This window comes from Mercenaria mercenaria, chromosome 5 (assembly GCF_021730395.1).
Source record: "Mercenaria mercenaria strain notata chromosome 5, MADL_Memer_1, whole genome shotgun sequence".
Lineage (NCBI taxonomy): Eukaryota > Metazoa > Mollusca > Bivalvia > Venerida > Veneridae > Mercenaria > Mercenaria mercenaria.
In genome coordinates this window covers 46,039,459-46,054,620 of record NC_069365.1, presented here as the reverse complement: position 1 = coordinate 46,054,620, position 15,162 = coordinate 46,039,459, and the positions used below count along the sequence as shown (strand labels likewise).

Here is a 15,162-nt window from a genome sequence, read left to right as displayed (position 1 = left end):
GTAAGATAGTTGCAGCTCATGTGACGTCATTGCCTGCTGTCTGAACAGTACATTCTTTACTATTTTTTTCTGTAACAATTAGGCAGTGTTCGGTATTGCTTTCATATTAACCTTCATTATTAAAGCAACTGCTATATGTGAGAAGTATCAATTTCATTGTCGTGTTTAAGAAATTCATTATTATATTAAATCATATTATGTTTGCTAGGTGTCAATTTGTATTAAGAAAAACATTAAAAACATTAAAATCAAAATAAGCTATACAAAGTTAAGATCTAAAATGCCAATTACATATATATCGTATCGTTTTTGTTTGTATTTTTAGGGAGAGAGAGAGAGAGTTAAATGCATTTGAATGTAATTTATTTCTCGATATCAATCGAAAAAGCTGTAATGAAACTTTTATTTAAATCAAAGTTCGCGTGATATGTTATTCAGTCCTTTGTGTGGCTATCAAAATACAAACAGCTTTGGATCAATCAATTTTAATGCTTTATTTGAATCATTTCCTGTTCTCTTTGCTTCCAGGAAATCTGCCCTTACATTTTAATTATGTTTACAATTATAGGTTGAATTACTGTACAACAATAACTGAATATAATAGAGAAGTCTATAATTTATTAAAAGGATTGGTGATATAAATGTACAATTATATCACGTACAGAATTATAAACGTTTTGCATGATAAATTAAATGGGCTTTGTTCACGCTTGTAATATAGAGAGAACGCTTCATTCTGAATAGCAATTAAAAGATACTATAATACAAGTTAGTCTATGAAAAGTGGTACCTTAATACCATTTAGCAGAAACCATTATCAGAAATCATGGAACCGTTGCCACAGCACTGCGTAAGAGGATAGAAATAATAGGATAGACACAGCGTTCAACATTTAAAAAATGAATATCAGGATGTAGGAAGGACTATATCTGTAAGATTCTTAGTGCAATACAAATACATAGAATATATTTACCATCCTATTTATAAATGAAAAATGCAGATGGGGTTTTTTTGGTGAATTTTCTTGTAATTTTATATGATCATATTCAGACTCTAATTAGGCCCGCCCGCTTAGCTCAATAGGGAGAGCGTTGGTCTACGGATCGTGGGGTCGTAAGTTCGATTCCCGGGTGGGGCGTATGTTCTCCGTGACAATTTGATGAAAGACATTGTGTCTGAAAACATTCGTCCTCCACCTCTGATTCATGTGCGGAAGTTGGCAATTACTTGCGGAGAACAGATCTGTACTGGTACAGAAACCAGGAACACCGGTTTCGTTAATGTTACATAACTGAAATACTGTTGAAAAACGGCGTTAAACCCAAAACAAAGAAACAAACTAATTACATTAATATTAACATACTACTGCATTTTCAAATTGACAATGTCATTTTGATATTCAATCCCTGTCGATTTTCGCTCTAAAGGGCTGTCATGTAATATACCCTGAAACTACGCTTACAACTTATCAAATTTATTTATCTTCTAAATGTTATGTTGCCATTTTGTCATCACAATAGGACTCGAGAGAAACAAAGTTGTGGTATGTTTGGCTCACCCAGGTACAACTGCCTGTTTAAACTCGTAAACTCGTATAAACATTGGTTACACAAAACCAGTGTCTATTCCATGAGACTGCACTGTCAAAAAGTTGGCTGACAATTTTCCTACCTCTTGTTGATCAGAACAGCTTACCTGATACAATGGATATAATTGTCCCTTTGACAAGTAGAAATAATTATATTCCTTTGTATGACCTTAAACCCACAGTATAACCTTGAACCTCACAATAGTCCCTACCTGATAAAAGTTTTTGTATTTCTGCACTACATTTATACTGATTACTATCATACTACTTCATATTTTGGTAAATACGGTACGTGACGGCATTTAGTTGAGTCAAACACGGATTGAAACAGGGTACCAAACATCGACATAACTTAGAAGTAAACAATTTAAACATTATACAATGTAGATATACATATTATCTATTTTCGATAACTGTTTGGTGACCATGAGTTAAAATACTAGTAACTTTATAATGCCTGTGATGTTCCTGCACTAACCCGTTTGCTCCATTTCGGAATCGGAAGTACATTTATACAATTGACTTGCAACAACACAAAATAGTTTAATTGATGTTACTTGCTCTTTTCACATCTTGCATCGATCCGCAGGAATTCCGCGTGAGTTTTTCAAAGTAGTTGATTTATCTTAATTGATTTATAGCCAGTTAATGGCTAATGCTATACGTTAAGTAACCCGAAAACGCGATAATAGAATGAATCTACATCAATTATGCATGAGATGCATTTGAAATCAACAGTGTTTTAAGGGAAAATCTTAATGAAAGTATGCGTTGTACATTTTATCGTCAAACTGCATTTTCGTTGGAATTCAATTCATTAGATCATAATAATGATATAAACCGAAAATGCTGAACCTCCGAATGTACAAATGAATGAACCGCTCACATGACAGCCTTTATACAATTTTCTTGTATATGTAATATAAAATTATCTCTAGTTGAGGACCGTAAATATAAAGATGATATGGTTATATAACAGGTTTTAACAGACAAAGAAGATGAGCAAATTATTAACTAATCCAGACCTATGGGAATGCAAACCATTACTCGTCTGTTATTCCCATTCGAATGATTAGTTGCTCATGGTGAGCAACTGACAAGTCTTTATAATTAAAACTGCGAAGTTTTAATTTCCAATATAGACAGCTCTACGATATATTGGAGTGAAATAGACGTTATAGATTATTTTCCCTGTAAAGTACCATCAGTTATATAGCAGCACGTGCTTGTTGCAACTCATATTAGCTTACGTTTCAGTAACTAAGTTTTAAAAGCTATTTTTTCTAAATATATTTTTCTTAGATCCTAACTTTTTTTTCTTTCCTTTTTGAAGCATTATTGTGTGTCATTCAAACAGTAAAATATTTTTAGAATTTTAACAAAAAATACTTTTGTAGATTTAGATATATTTTTTTCCATTGAAAAAAATGTTGGTGGGGTAATTATTTCAATGAGTAAAAATGAAAGAGATTTGTAAGTGACATTTCTTATATAATATTGATATCACCATAATATATTTATAGTGACCTGAAAGACCTGAAATACATGTACCTATAACATTAAGTGGGATATTACATGTTTTATTATGTATCCCCAGTTTTTCAGTTTTACTTATTTTCAGAAATGCTTGAACACTAGCCGAAGAAAATGACGTATAAAATGAAACTGAGTGAGTATGAAACATTTCTTAACTGTAGCAAAAATTGATCCTACATCCTTAAGTATGTAGGAATATCTATACTGTTTTGTGTGTGTCTAGCGCTTGTACCATATCCTCGGGTATAAGAACATGTCAACATCAGTTATGCTCGATATTTTGTCCGCCAGTGCTGTAGTAATTTTAAGAAAAATACTAACGCAGACGGCGAATACGTCATTATTCCGATAAAGAGTGAAATAACCATTACCTTGAAAAAGTCATCTTATCTAGTCTGCCTTTGAGGACAAAATAGCTGCATTGAGAGATAATGTTCAGAGCAATCAAATCTGTTATATCGAACTACAAACAAATAGTAAATTGATATTCCCATATTCCCATAGTGATGATTTGAAAATGCTTTAATGTAAACTAAAATTAATATATTCAAATGAAACTAGTAAATGTTGTTGTGTTTCGCACCTTTTGGAAACCAGCACAAGTAACACTTACTTAAGACATTTTAAATATTAAGTAAAATCTATTGTGTGGCAGCGTATTTTCAGAATTAAATCTTGCTGCAAAAATCTAAATATGTCTGCTTGTTTCAGAAATTCACAATTATAATAAAAATATTTGAGTTGACAAAAACATAAACCAGATTATTTAGAAAATAAATAAGTCACAAAATTTGTATCTTATTAGAATTTTACAATCATATACCGTAACAAAGGAAATTGCATTAAATTTTGATTCTATTTGTTTTGAATAAATATATGATTTAGATAACTTTGAGTTAAAATTAACTTAAACCGAGCATCACAATAATCTAGCATAGATTTTTATGAACGTATTTAAAAATTATTGGCGAAAAAAACATTATCATTTGAAATAATGTGTAAATTGTTTAATATTAGCCAGCAGTGAATTTTTATCGTACATTCAGAAAATGGATCATTTGTCTAAACATTCTAACATAAAATGTGTATAGATCAACGCTTAAATAAAATAAAGTCAACATACCGTGAAGAATATATAAGCAAATGACGGAAAGTATCCGAAATACAATTTTGGACATGACCTTTGGTGTCATTTTAAACTTTGAATGATATCACAAAACATCCATGTTCACTTATTTTTTTTTAAATAAATTAATTCATGTTTTATTCACTGTTGTCACGTTGTACTTAAAAACAGAGCAATAATTCTTTCATAAAACACAGTATGGCATTGTTGTAGTATATTCCATCGGGAATTAACGGCCTATAAAGTACCTCTATAAAACTGATCCCTCATGCCATGTTAATGTTGCTTTTGTTCAAGGAAAATGCCAGCTCGTGGTCTTACTTTGGAAGTGAACCGATATTGGTTTCTGTGACTTCCATCTCCAGGAGTAAAGGAAATCTACAGCTTCCCATTTGTGGATAAGTAACACACACTACAAATTAATGATAATGTCAACTATACCAAATGTGTGCGTACAAGAAAAAAGGGAAAATACACGACTTCAAAAAATCAGTTGAGAAATATTTTTAATGCATGTGTGTGTGTGTGTGTGTGTGTGTGTGTGTGACGTCTCTTTCAACAACATTTCAGTCATATAAACGACGGTGTCTCCTTGTAGGCCCAGCTTTATAGCGCTGCCTTACTGCAATATCAAGCCATAAACACGTGACAGAATACCCCACCAAGTCACATTATACTGACACCTATCACTATCCTCTTAATACTGAGCGCTTTTAATACATGTATCAAGATATCACCGTGTCCAACGTATACGTCGCATTTACGGCGGGTACGCTAAATACACGGTTTATTGTACGTTCCATTACCGGCATTTCCTATTGATTTTGTCAACATTCTGCATGGCGAAGTAAGTAAAACTACTGATTATCATTGAAAGTGAATGTCCGCGCTGGAAACAGTTAACTCGAATGTTTGAAATCAAGAGAATTACCAGTCAAAATCACATTACTATGGGAAGCGTGAATGATCTGTCGCTCGTACTAAATATATCGCTTCTCTAAACACGTTTAACTTCAATGAAAATAAGTAGTTTTTCTTACCTCACTATGCAGGATGTTGACAAAATCCACAGGAAATGCCGGTAATGGAACGTACAATAAATCGTGTATTTAGCGTACCAGCCGTAATTGCGACGTATACGTTAGACACAGTGGATATAGTGTCAAGATATTAAAACAAGTTTGTTAACTAGCGACTTACATAAAGTCTTCTACTCAATGATAAGTGATCTTATTATAGTAAGTTATATTCTGTTGACGTATAATTATTTATTTACTGTTCTGGCTATTTATCAAGTATTATACTCAGTCTGTTGTTTAACTCACGGGCAGTCCGAGATCACTTTAAAACACGAACATTTGGATATTTTGCACATAATGCCGTACTAAAATGACGACAAACGATTGATTTACTTCTTAATGATCATAACTACACGACTACAAAAATGTAAAATGCAACATTTGAAGGCACTGTTGGAATTATTACAGAGAAATGAAAATGACAACACTATTTTTGCATTTTTGCCAAATTAAAAAAACTAAATACCTAGTGGTACAAGTAAATGACTAGTACTTGATCCGCACAGTGTCACATAACTGAAAAAAAACGTCTTTGTTATTATACCCATTTGTATTTACAAATAGGCCTCGTAATTTGCGATTTTAAATTTTGTCACATAATATCATTTCATTCAGTAATGAAATAGTGATACAATTTACTTATTTCGGGCTCAATTTGAAATCAATTCATCAAAAATCATTTTTGCCTATATAACAATTTATAAATGAAACCAAACTAGGGTATGTTTGTTGTTAAATACAAACAGATGTTGTTGTTGTCTTTTTTTTATTTCGCTATCGAACTGTTTTAAACACTAAATACTTTATGTTAATCTATTTCCTGCATACATATTAACCTTGAGGCATTGAGCAAAGACGTTTAGTCCTGTGACACTTTGTAAATTTGCAAATTCTTTTTATTTACAGACACAATAATGTTGATTATTATCTGCATATATTTTTGGCAGTATAACTTAAAATTAAAACTTCAAGAAGCCACTATTTCTTTTAGATGTACGTGCAGTTAACTTCATCTGATGAAATAGTTAATGACTAAAGTTCTGAAAAAGTGTTATCTGAGCCGAAAAGTATTATCCAAGGTAAAATATTTGGAAAAATTTAGACAAATGTACTGACACTTTATTGTAGACATAGGTGACTAGGTTCTACAACATAATCTGCAAACTACAAGTATGAACTATTTTACCTCCAGTCCTGGTGGGAAAAATGCATAATTACTACAAGCACTTAATTGCCGGGCGTTCAGTGATTTGAAAAGTTCAAAGGAAAACTATGTAACGGCAACAACAAGGAATGCCTTTCTGAAATTATCAGGTTTAAACAAATAGTTAAACACAGAATTTCGCAAGGTGAAATACTGATTGAAAGTACCTATTTACGAGGTATATGCGTCAATGTATAAGCCAATATCTGTAGTCTGTGAAATTCATAGGCCGCCCGCTTTGATCAATAGGGAGAGCGCAGATCGCGGCGTCGAGTTCGGTCACCGGGCGAGGCGTATGTTCTCCTTGCAGATTTGATAAAAGCCATTGTGTCTGAAATCATTCATACTCCACCGCTGATTCATGTCGGGAAGTTGGCAGTTGCTTGCGGGAAACCGGTTTGTATTGGAATAGTATCCAGGAACTCTGTTGAAGTTAACTGACTGCCGTTACATACCTGAAATACTGTTGACAAAAACGGTGCTAAATCCAGCACAAACATACTGTGAGTTTGAAAGAATGATTTATGACTGTTAAATGCCTAACTGAGTTACCCTCCTACGCAGGTTGCATAGATAGATTACCCTGCCATTGCATTGAAATTAAAATTGACATGTTTTAGATTGCACAATGGCGTTCGCTTCTATTAACAGGTTGTTTCCCTTGATTATAGTCTCCATATTATAGACTTCTGCGCTCCGAAACAGAGTTTACGCACTTTAAAGATAATATGATAACATATGCTGTAGAGGAAGTTTAATTTCTGCAAGACAACATTCAATATTGTCATAATGATATTATCCAACTTTGTAATGAGGTCTAGCTGTTGAAATCAGTAAATGAAATAGAGAACAGAATTCTTGAAGTATAAATCTTTCAAGTCTAGACACTACATTCAGAATTTAGGCGCATTTACACAGGCAACAACGAATTTGTGACCATCTTATTTTTCGTTACCATCTTTAAGTTGGTAAAATTCACATCCTGATTTTCGTGAACAATTAAGTAAAAGAATGCCTTTTATGGTATTAACAATTCGCGGAATAACAACTTTAAAAGAGCTTTATATATAGTAGTTTTAGAAGTAAGTTTTTTACTTAAAAAAAACAACTAAACATTGAACACCTATTTTTCCGATTCGACGCGATTTCTGCAACGTAAAAGTGCCAGAGATAAATTAAATGTAAAGCATAGATGTCATCTCTACTTGAGCGCGTGTAATGAAACTATTCATCATAATGTGTTAGTTCATAATGTGATAAAGCGATCTAACTCGCGTTGTCCGTAAATATTCGTTACACACCGATGTCGTTTAATGGTTTAATACGCGTAATAAACAATGCTAAACCAATTTCGAAAACAACGTTATAATGTATTTTCTTTATAGCATTCTCAATTTCTGAAGTATTTCTGACGTGCGTTAAAGAATTACTGGTATATGGTATCATGTTACATAGGTCATAAACTAAGCTCAATTGTTTAGTCACATGTAATCAGCAGATTAATTTGTTGAATCATGCAGTTCCATTGTAAACTTTTGTTCTATTAATTAACATAAAGAAACTCGCACAACACACTGACATGTTAAAGTAAAACAGCAAGGTCAGATAAATATGGCAATTAATTTTAGCTCATTCATCGTTATTATCAAACAAGAACTTACGGTTACCCGTTTACTTATTATATTTGACGCTATAAATGCGCCATGAAAAAGTGCTTTTCCTGTTTTATCTACTTGTTTACATAGAAGACATATCACTGAGAATTGAAATAAAATATAGGAGAACAGACCCACCATGTTTTATATATATCTTAACAATCCTGATCGATAATACGCCACGAGTAACAATTCAACAATGTTACACCATCACCGAGTTCTACTGCAGTCATATAACCTCTCTTAATGTTTAATTTTAAGTCACTAAGCTTTAAGTTTTATTATTAAATTAGTACCTATAAATAGTAACAAATTTGTGCTGAAACTTCTCCCATTATCGCATTGCGTCATGCATTATCACATTATCATAATAAGCCCCGGGGCCATTATCGATAATGGCCCTGGCGTTAGCGTGGGAAATTAACGTCCGTAAACAGAAATGACGTCATGGCGTTTCATGGAGGTAAAACAGCGAATACTTCGTGAAATAACGTATTTTTATCCCTAAATTATGCAATAAGCAAGTAAGTACAACTATCCAGGTATTTGATTTTATACAGTGAATAGACTCTTATACAAATAATATAGAAACTGAAAAGCTGAAATTTATTGTGCCAGAAGATGCAAGTACCCATAAAAATGACACAAAGAAACATTTCTTACTATATTATAAGTAAACATGTAATAAACAGGTAAATACATGGGAGAGCGGTGCCTTTGAGTGATAATGGCCCTGGAAGAAGATAATAGCCCTCGGGCTATTATCATCTTGCCAGGACCATTATCAATCAAAAGCACCGCTCTCCCATATATTAACCTATACATTATGTCAAAATCATTCAGATGACCATTGATAGCTTGCTCAAAACTTCAGTCAAAAATCAAATTAACATCAATACCCGTAATCCCTTTAGTGTTGGATATGACTGGCAGTTGAAGGAAGCTATTTTTAGAAATAACAGCCAAACTAAAATGACGTCGGTTCTAATACAATTAAAACGTAATGAAGTTTATTTGTCTATACGGCAAAACCTTGTCTTAAGACCATCTCTTTGTATTGATAATCCAGCTAAAGCACATTTTTCTACTGGGTACGGACGGTGAATTTACTCCGCAGTAATGTTCCCGATTCTCCTGCGTATTCCATAAAAGATCCACACCATTTCGTTTCGTAGTTGGCGATTATGCATCCTCCAGCATGGTCCACTGTTTCATGACAATAAAATCTAAAAGGAGATCCCTTTGGAGCATATAATGCAACCAAGCGAAATAACAATAGACACGGCTTGACTGACTCATGGGAGGAAATGAAATGTGCAACACCCATCAGGACCCCAAATATGAAATGTTTGATATTTCCCCTTCTTCAAGCCGTTTTGCTCTTAATCAAAAGTGTCGTTAATTTATATATCGTTACTGTTCTAAATTTTAACTGTCATAAGATGCGGTTCATAGTAGGCCGGGTTTTAGAAAAGACATTCGAATTGTCAGGAAGTCATGTAGAGTTAATTTTATCGATTTTTCATTTCCTATTTATGTGTCTGATTTAAGGATTTAATGTTTGTGGAATTATCATTGCAACAACACACAGGAATTAACTGTAAATATTTATACGATTACTATAAATAATCCGGTGTTCCGCTGTTAATGACATATTACATTCGGAAATCAGCTGATCTATTGAACAGTCTGAGTATTGTTTAGACCGTTAAATATCAAGTGACAGACTATCTACTAACGATATTTAGGGAGTCTGAACTACGTTTCATATCAGTCCATTAATTCCAAGTTATTGCGACACAACAGTAGACAGTACAGATATTATCAAGACTAGTGATATTTTACACCCATGTCCAGTAACGTAAATAGTTTTCTCAATGACGATTGCATAGATAAATATTACATTATGCTCAATCTGACGTGCATATTCCATCTAGCTTTTGACGATAACAAAATGTCATTAACTCAAACTATACTGTGATACAAAGATATACTAGCTTATCGTCGTGTCAGACCAGATTGAAATCATAATATAAATACAATACAACAGACGTGTCGTGATTATACAACACGCATGATTCAGACTAACTAAACTAATTAAAATTATGTTGTCATCTCTTTGAGGCATGTAAGCAAGTAGTGGAATGCTGAAGAGGCATTGCAAAATACAAATATAGTTATATCTGCTTGGGTTTTTTTTTTGCACAGCGCCGGTATAGGAAATTTAATTCATTATGTTTATTGTATTTTTGGGGTGGGTTGGGGAGGGGTTAACGTCGCACCGACGCAATTATAGGTCATATGGCGACTTTCCAGCTTTGATTGTGAAGGAAGACCCCAGACCCCTCCGTGGCTGATGCGTGATACATTCTAATCTTCAGATATCCTTTAAATCGACACTATTTTCATTCTTTGCTTTTAGTGTCCCCTCTATAAAAATATCGTCGCCAAACCTAGGTTATTAAAACTGGATCAATCACAGGGTTTGATTTAAAAACGAAACTGATGTATGTAGGATTTACACCAGTCATGTAGAAAATATATTTGAAAGGTATTTTGCAAATCCCCAGGTTAAATTCAGAAATACCCAACTAGTTAAATTCCACAACTGTAAAACTTCGACTGTTGAGTTAGCTTTAAAACAAGTTTTATTTCGTACATGTAGGCGGATTTACGGGGATATCATTTGGTCTGACTAAAGGCCGACTTGTTCTATAGGATTTTGTCACAACAATTACAGTAGACAGTATTACATCCTGTCATAAAGTTTTTAATCATCAATGAACATGTTCCTAATATCTTTAAATACACCCATAACACTTGCATAAACTTAGAGTCTCTGACTTGGCATATGAACAAAACTCTACATATTAGATTTACTAATACTGGAAATAGTTTCATTATGCTAGTTTCAGTCTGCTTTTATGATAAAGAGTCATCTTTGGCAAGCATCATCCAATGACTTACAAAACAGTCTTGAGCAATTTTGCATTAAAGAACCATGTAAATTTCAGGTGATCTGCAAAAGCATAAAATAGTACAATAATTATTCGATGTTCCCGATAAATGTTCCATGTTTACCTGAACCAACGTATGCACAAAACATTCCCTTTTCTTGAGTTATGCTTTGGTATGTATTTTCATTTAAGGTTGTTGTCTAGACGGTATGTAAGGATATAACAAGTTAACTTTAATAATCCTTCTAAAGATTTTGTTTATAATATTTGTTTTAACCTTCTCCAAACATTCATATTTGTTAACTATGGCAAGTGTAAGTGTAAGACAAGATGAAAGAAACGGACATACAATATCTAAAGATAATGCACAAGAAATATATTCAATAAATGTAAGCCTGTATATTAGATTTGTCCATAACAGAATGTCAAAGCAAAGATGTCATGACTTCTGTCAACACAATGGGTCATTCATTCAAAACATTTCTGACTTCATCACAATAATCATTAATAAATTACCAGGTCTTACATATAGTATATAGAAAGTAACTAAATAATTCAAGTGCATTCATTCTAGTTAGCAAAAAAAGGCAACAAATAATGAGCACTATATTTTTTTTTTTTTTTTGGAAAAAACACCATCGAAAAGACGTTCTAAAAATATACTAAAACGGCATAACAGTAGGCTCTACAGTAATGCCTCTATATACCAGAAATGTGTTAACATTAGACCTATTACTTTCAAGACATATCGTACATGAATACAGTCAATCAGAAAACATTTCTTCCGGAATGGTTTCCCCTTAGGGTGCGTTTGAATATGTCATTAAGAATACAACACACGTGTTTGATAAATACCAATGTCACCCAGTACTTCATTTTGAGAAGTTACTTTACATTTCATCTTTGTAAGCGAAAATTTAAATTTCGAATATCGTTTCAATAGCCGTTGGAAAATTTAAATTGACATTCAGTGCCCTGATATTTCTGGATCATCCGTATGGAAAATAAAGACATATTTTCAATTGTCAAATTACATTTTAGCCTGCTGGCGGCAAGTGATTCTGCCTTTGCGACCAGTGCAGTCCAAGATCAGCCTGCACGGATGGGTTGCACTGGTCGCAATACGACGGTTCGCTATTCAGTCAGTATTTTTTCAGTAAACACTCCTTTAAATAATTAGTGGCACTGCCCAAGTAGAATGATGGAACAGTCCATTTGAGAAATTTAGCAGGCTAAAGGTTAATGTATTAAATCAATAGAACTTAGCTAAATATACTAAAAATAAAACGTTAACATACCGTGCAAAATACTAAAGCAAATGACAGGAAATATCCGAACAAGACTTTGGAGTATCATTTTCGGCTAGAATTATCCGAAAAAAAAGCCACTTTGTTCTGATATTCACTTTGCTGTATTTTTCTCTCAATTAATTAGTGGTTTATTACTGTTTTTTAAGCAAATGACACCTTTGCAATCACCATTGGGACAATGAAAACACAGCTTGTTATATCTGTTGTATATTCCATTGGGTATTAACATCCAGCAGAATAGTTCTCAAATACCTCATCTCCTTTTAATGTTGTTTTTAATCAAGGAGACCGTCGTCTCGCGGTTTCACTACTAATCCACGTTAGGAAATGAGCCGTTATTGGTTTTTGTGACTTCCATCTACCAGAATGTAAGCCTTCTACGGCCTTACTTTTACTGATAAGTTACTCTCACGGAAAATTAATGATAATGTCAAACTAAACTAATTTTGTGCTTATAGAAAAAACGGCAAAGTAAATGGCTTCAGTATATGAAGAGAAAAGTAAATCAGATATACAGACATACATATATACATTATATTACATTTCTCAGGCATCTGTATTCGAAGTCTGTATTTCCTTACATCACTTTAAGAAGTGGTTTTACGTTTCAAGCAGATTTAAAATTTCAATTTATAAAAAAATGCAGTTACACCAAAGTTATTTGTACTACATCGTAGCTAATCTAATAATACTATGAAATAAACATTCAATTCTAGGATTTAAATTACATGACACAGCTCTTTATCGTCTGAATATGATGTTTTGTTGATCTCCAAAAAAGCACGCATTTCAAGGATGATAGTTTATAACATTTTATTTCTTGAAGACATCATTCAAATTTGCAAAATCATTATCTCGTGTTAAGAGCAGATTAAAAAAAAACATAGAATGATTTGAAAAAGAAAACTCCAGTTGTATTATTCTTGAAAGGAGGAAACTACGTATCATTATTTTTATCTCATTCTACTGACCCTTATTAAAATCTGCTGTGTGTGTATATTGTGACAAAATGATTTCAATCATGTTGTCATTTAAGTGCTTGACTGGTGCTTTTCGTACACTACAAATAGGTGTTTACATCTCAATGATTGAGATTTGAATACATAAATGTCCCACAACTACATTAAGTATCTAACATTCATTATTATGGAAAAATTTTATGATTACAAAATACAGAATTTCTAGATATTTTATATTTTTTCGTTTAGTCTTAGCTAAATTCATTACAAAACTCAACTATAAGACAGATTTGATACATAATGAAGCTGGAAAAAGTGTGCCCTTTAACGTGTAAACAAGAACTATCAAAAGGTATGCCTCTTAGCTCGCTATATGAGGATAATTAAAAGTTCTTGACATATCATGTACAAGAAGTATGCTTTCTAACGCGCTACATTAGGGTTATTTTATTTCTTGGAAAGACGCATCGATATTTAGATCTGTGTTTGACTGAACTCAACCTTTTCTTCTCTTTAAAACAATTTTGCTTTAATTTCCAAATAATTACAAATTACACGTCATGTAAATTTTTCAGTTCTAAAGAAGCTAGTGCTTAAATTCAAAATAAAGCAGGGTAAGAGACAGCCACGATTGTTTATTTAAAGAAATCCTAAACATGATAATATTTTCAAATGATAATTGTTCGATACGTTAAATGAGTAATAATATTAAGCGACATGTCTGATAACATGCGAGAAATGAGATCATTAATCATACTAATATGATTATATTAATCTTATAATTAAAGAAGCTGGTTTGCTGTATTCTTACTAATGTTTTATGTAATTCAATACTCTTTATGCCTAATAATTAACTAATTGTGGCAATATGATTGTAATACATGTACATGTGTTTATTTATTAAAATCGTAAAGTCAGCACCATTTCTAATGCTCGTTGAAAACTATAGAATAATTTGATGGAGTGAAATAGACCATATAATTTGTAGGATTGTGTTGAAATACATTTCATCAACAGCTTAATTTATTTTATCATGCAGTTCGGCTATACATTCCAGTTTCATTAACTAATGCAAAGACATTTTCTCATCTCACATACATGGACAATTTAGTCAAACCAGTGGCACAACATTCATCCTGATTTATGTTAACACATATTATAAAAAAATATCACCTTGATTGTAATTAAGCAGTTCCACGTTTATGCAAGTAGATTCGTCATATGTATTACAGATGATTAACTCGAGGTCTTTCAGATTCCAGTTTGTTAGGGTGTTTCTCTTTACGATTGCCGAGATCCTAAATTGACGTCATCATGTTGTAAAATATTTTCATACGGTTGAATGATAATTGTTATCACTAAGAAGAATTTTAAAGATATTTCTCAGCAAGGGCTGTCCGTTGGTTCATGCTGTAGAATGTCAGACAAGTTTATCATTATACCGAAATTATTGTTGTCAGCAAATTATGAGAAAATGTTTATTTTTGAATAGTCTATCCTTTGTTTAACTATTACAAAAGGTAAATAGAAATGTATAGTTCTAATACACACAGACATATATATATATATATATATATATATATATATATATATTATAAAATTTTATGACGACGGTAATAACAAATACCGTACTCTAATCTGAGCAAGGATAAAAATAAATACGGTCAGAAATAATGGTGATATATGTATAGGTTAATCGCATTTTTTGTAATAACAGGTGTAAATACAAAAGTAAAAATAATTTCACT

The 15,162-nt window shown here is 32.5% G+C and overlaps 1 protein-coding gene across 2 annotated transcripts in view; it reads right to left on the bottom strand.

Moving 5' to 3' along the window:
• LOC123557083 (putative carbonic anhydrase-like protein 1) overlaps positions 1 to 12,670 on the bottom strand; it is a 134,856-nt gene extending 122,186 nt beyond the window's left edge. Inside the window, exon 1 of one of the 2 annotated variants that reach the window (XM_045348309.2) lies at positions 12,444 to 12,670. In XM_045348309.2, the coding sequence (XP_045204244.2) occupies positions 12,444 to 12,501 (58 nt within the window). In that variant the 5' untranslated portion in view covers positions 12,502 to 12,670. Of the gene's footprint in view, positions 1 to 4,247; positions 4,557 to 12,443 lie in introns of those variants that run through there. The other variant, XM_045348308.2, reaches the window with a different exon arrangement.
• Positions 12,671 to 15,162: the final 2,492 nt, after the last annotated feature.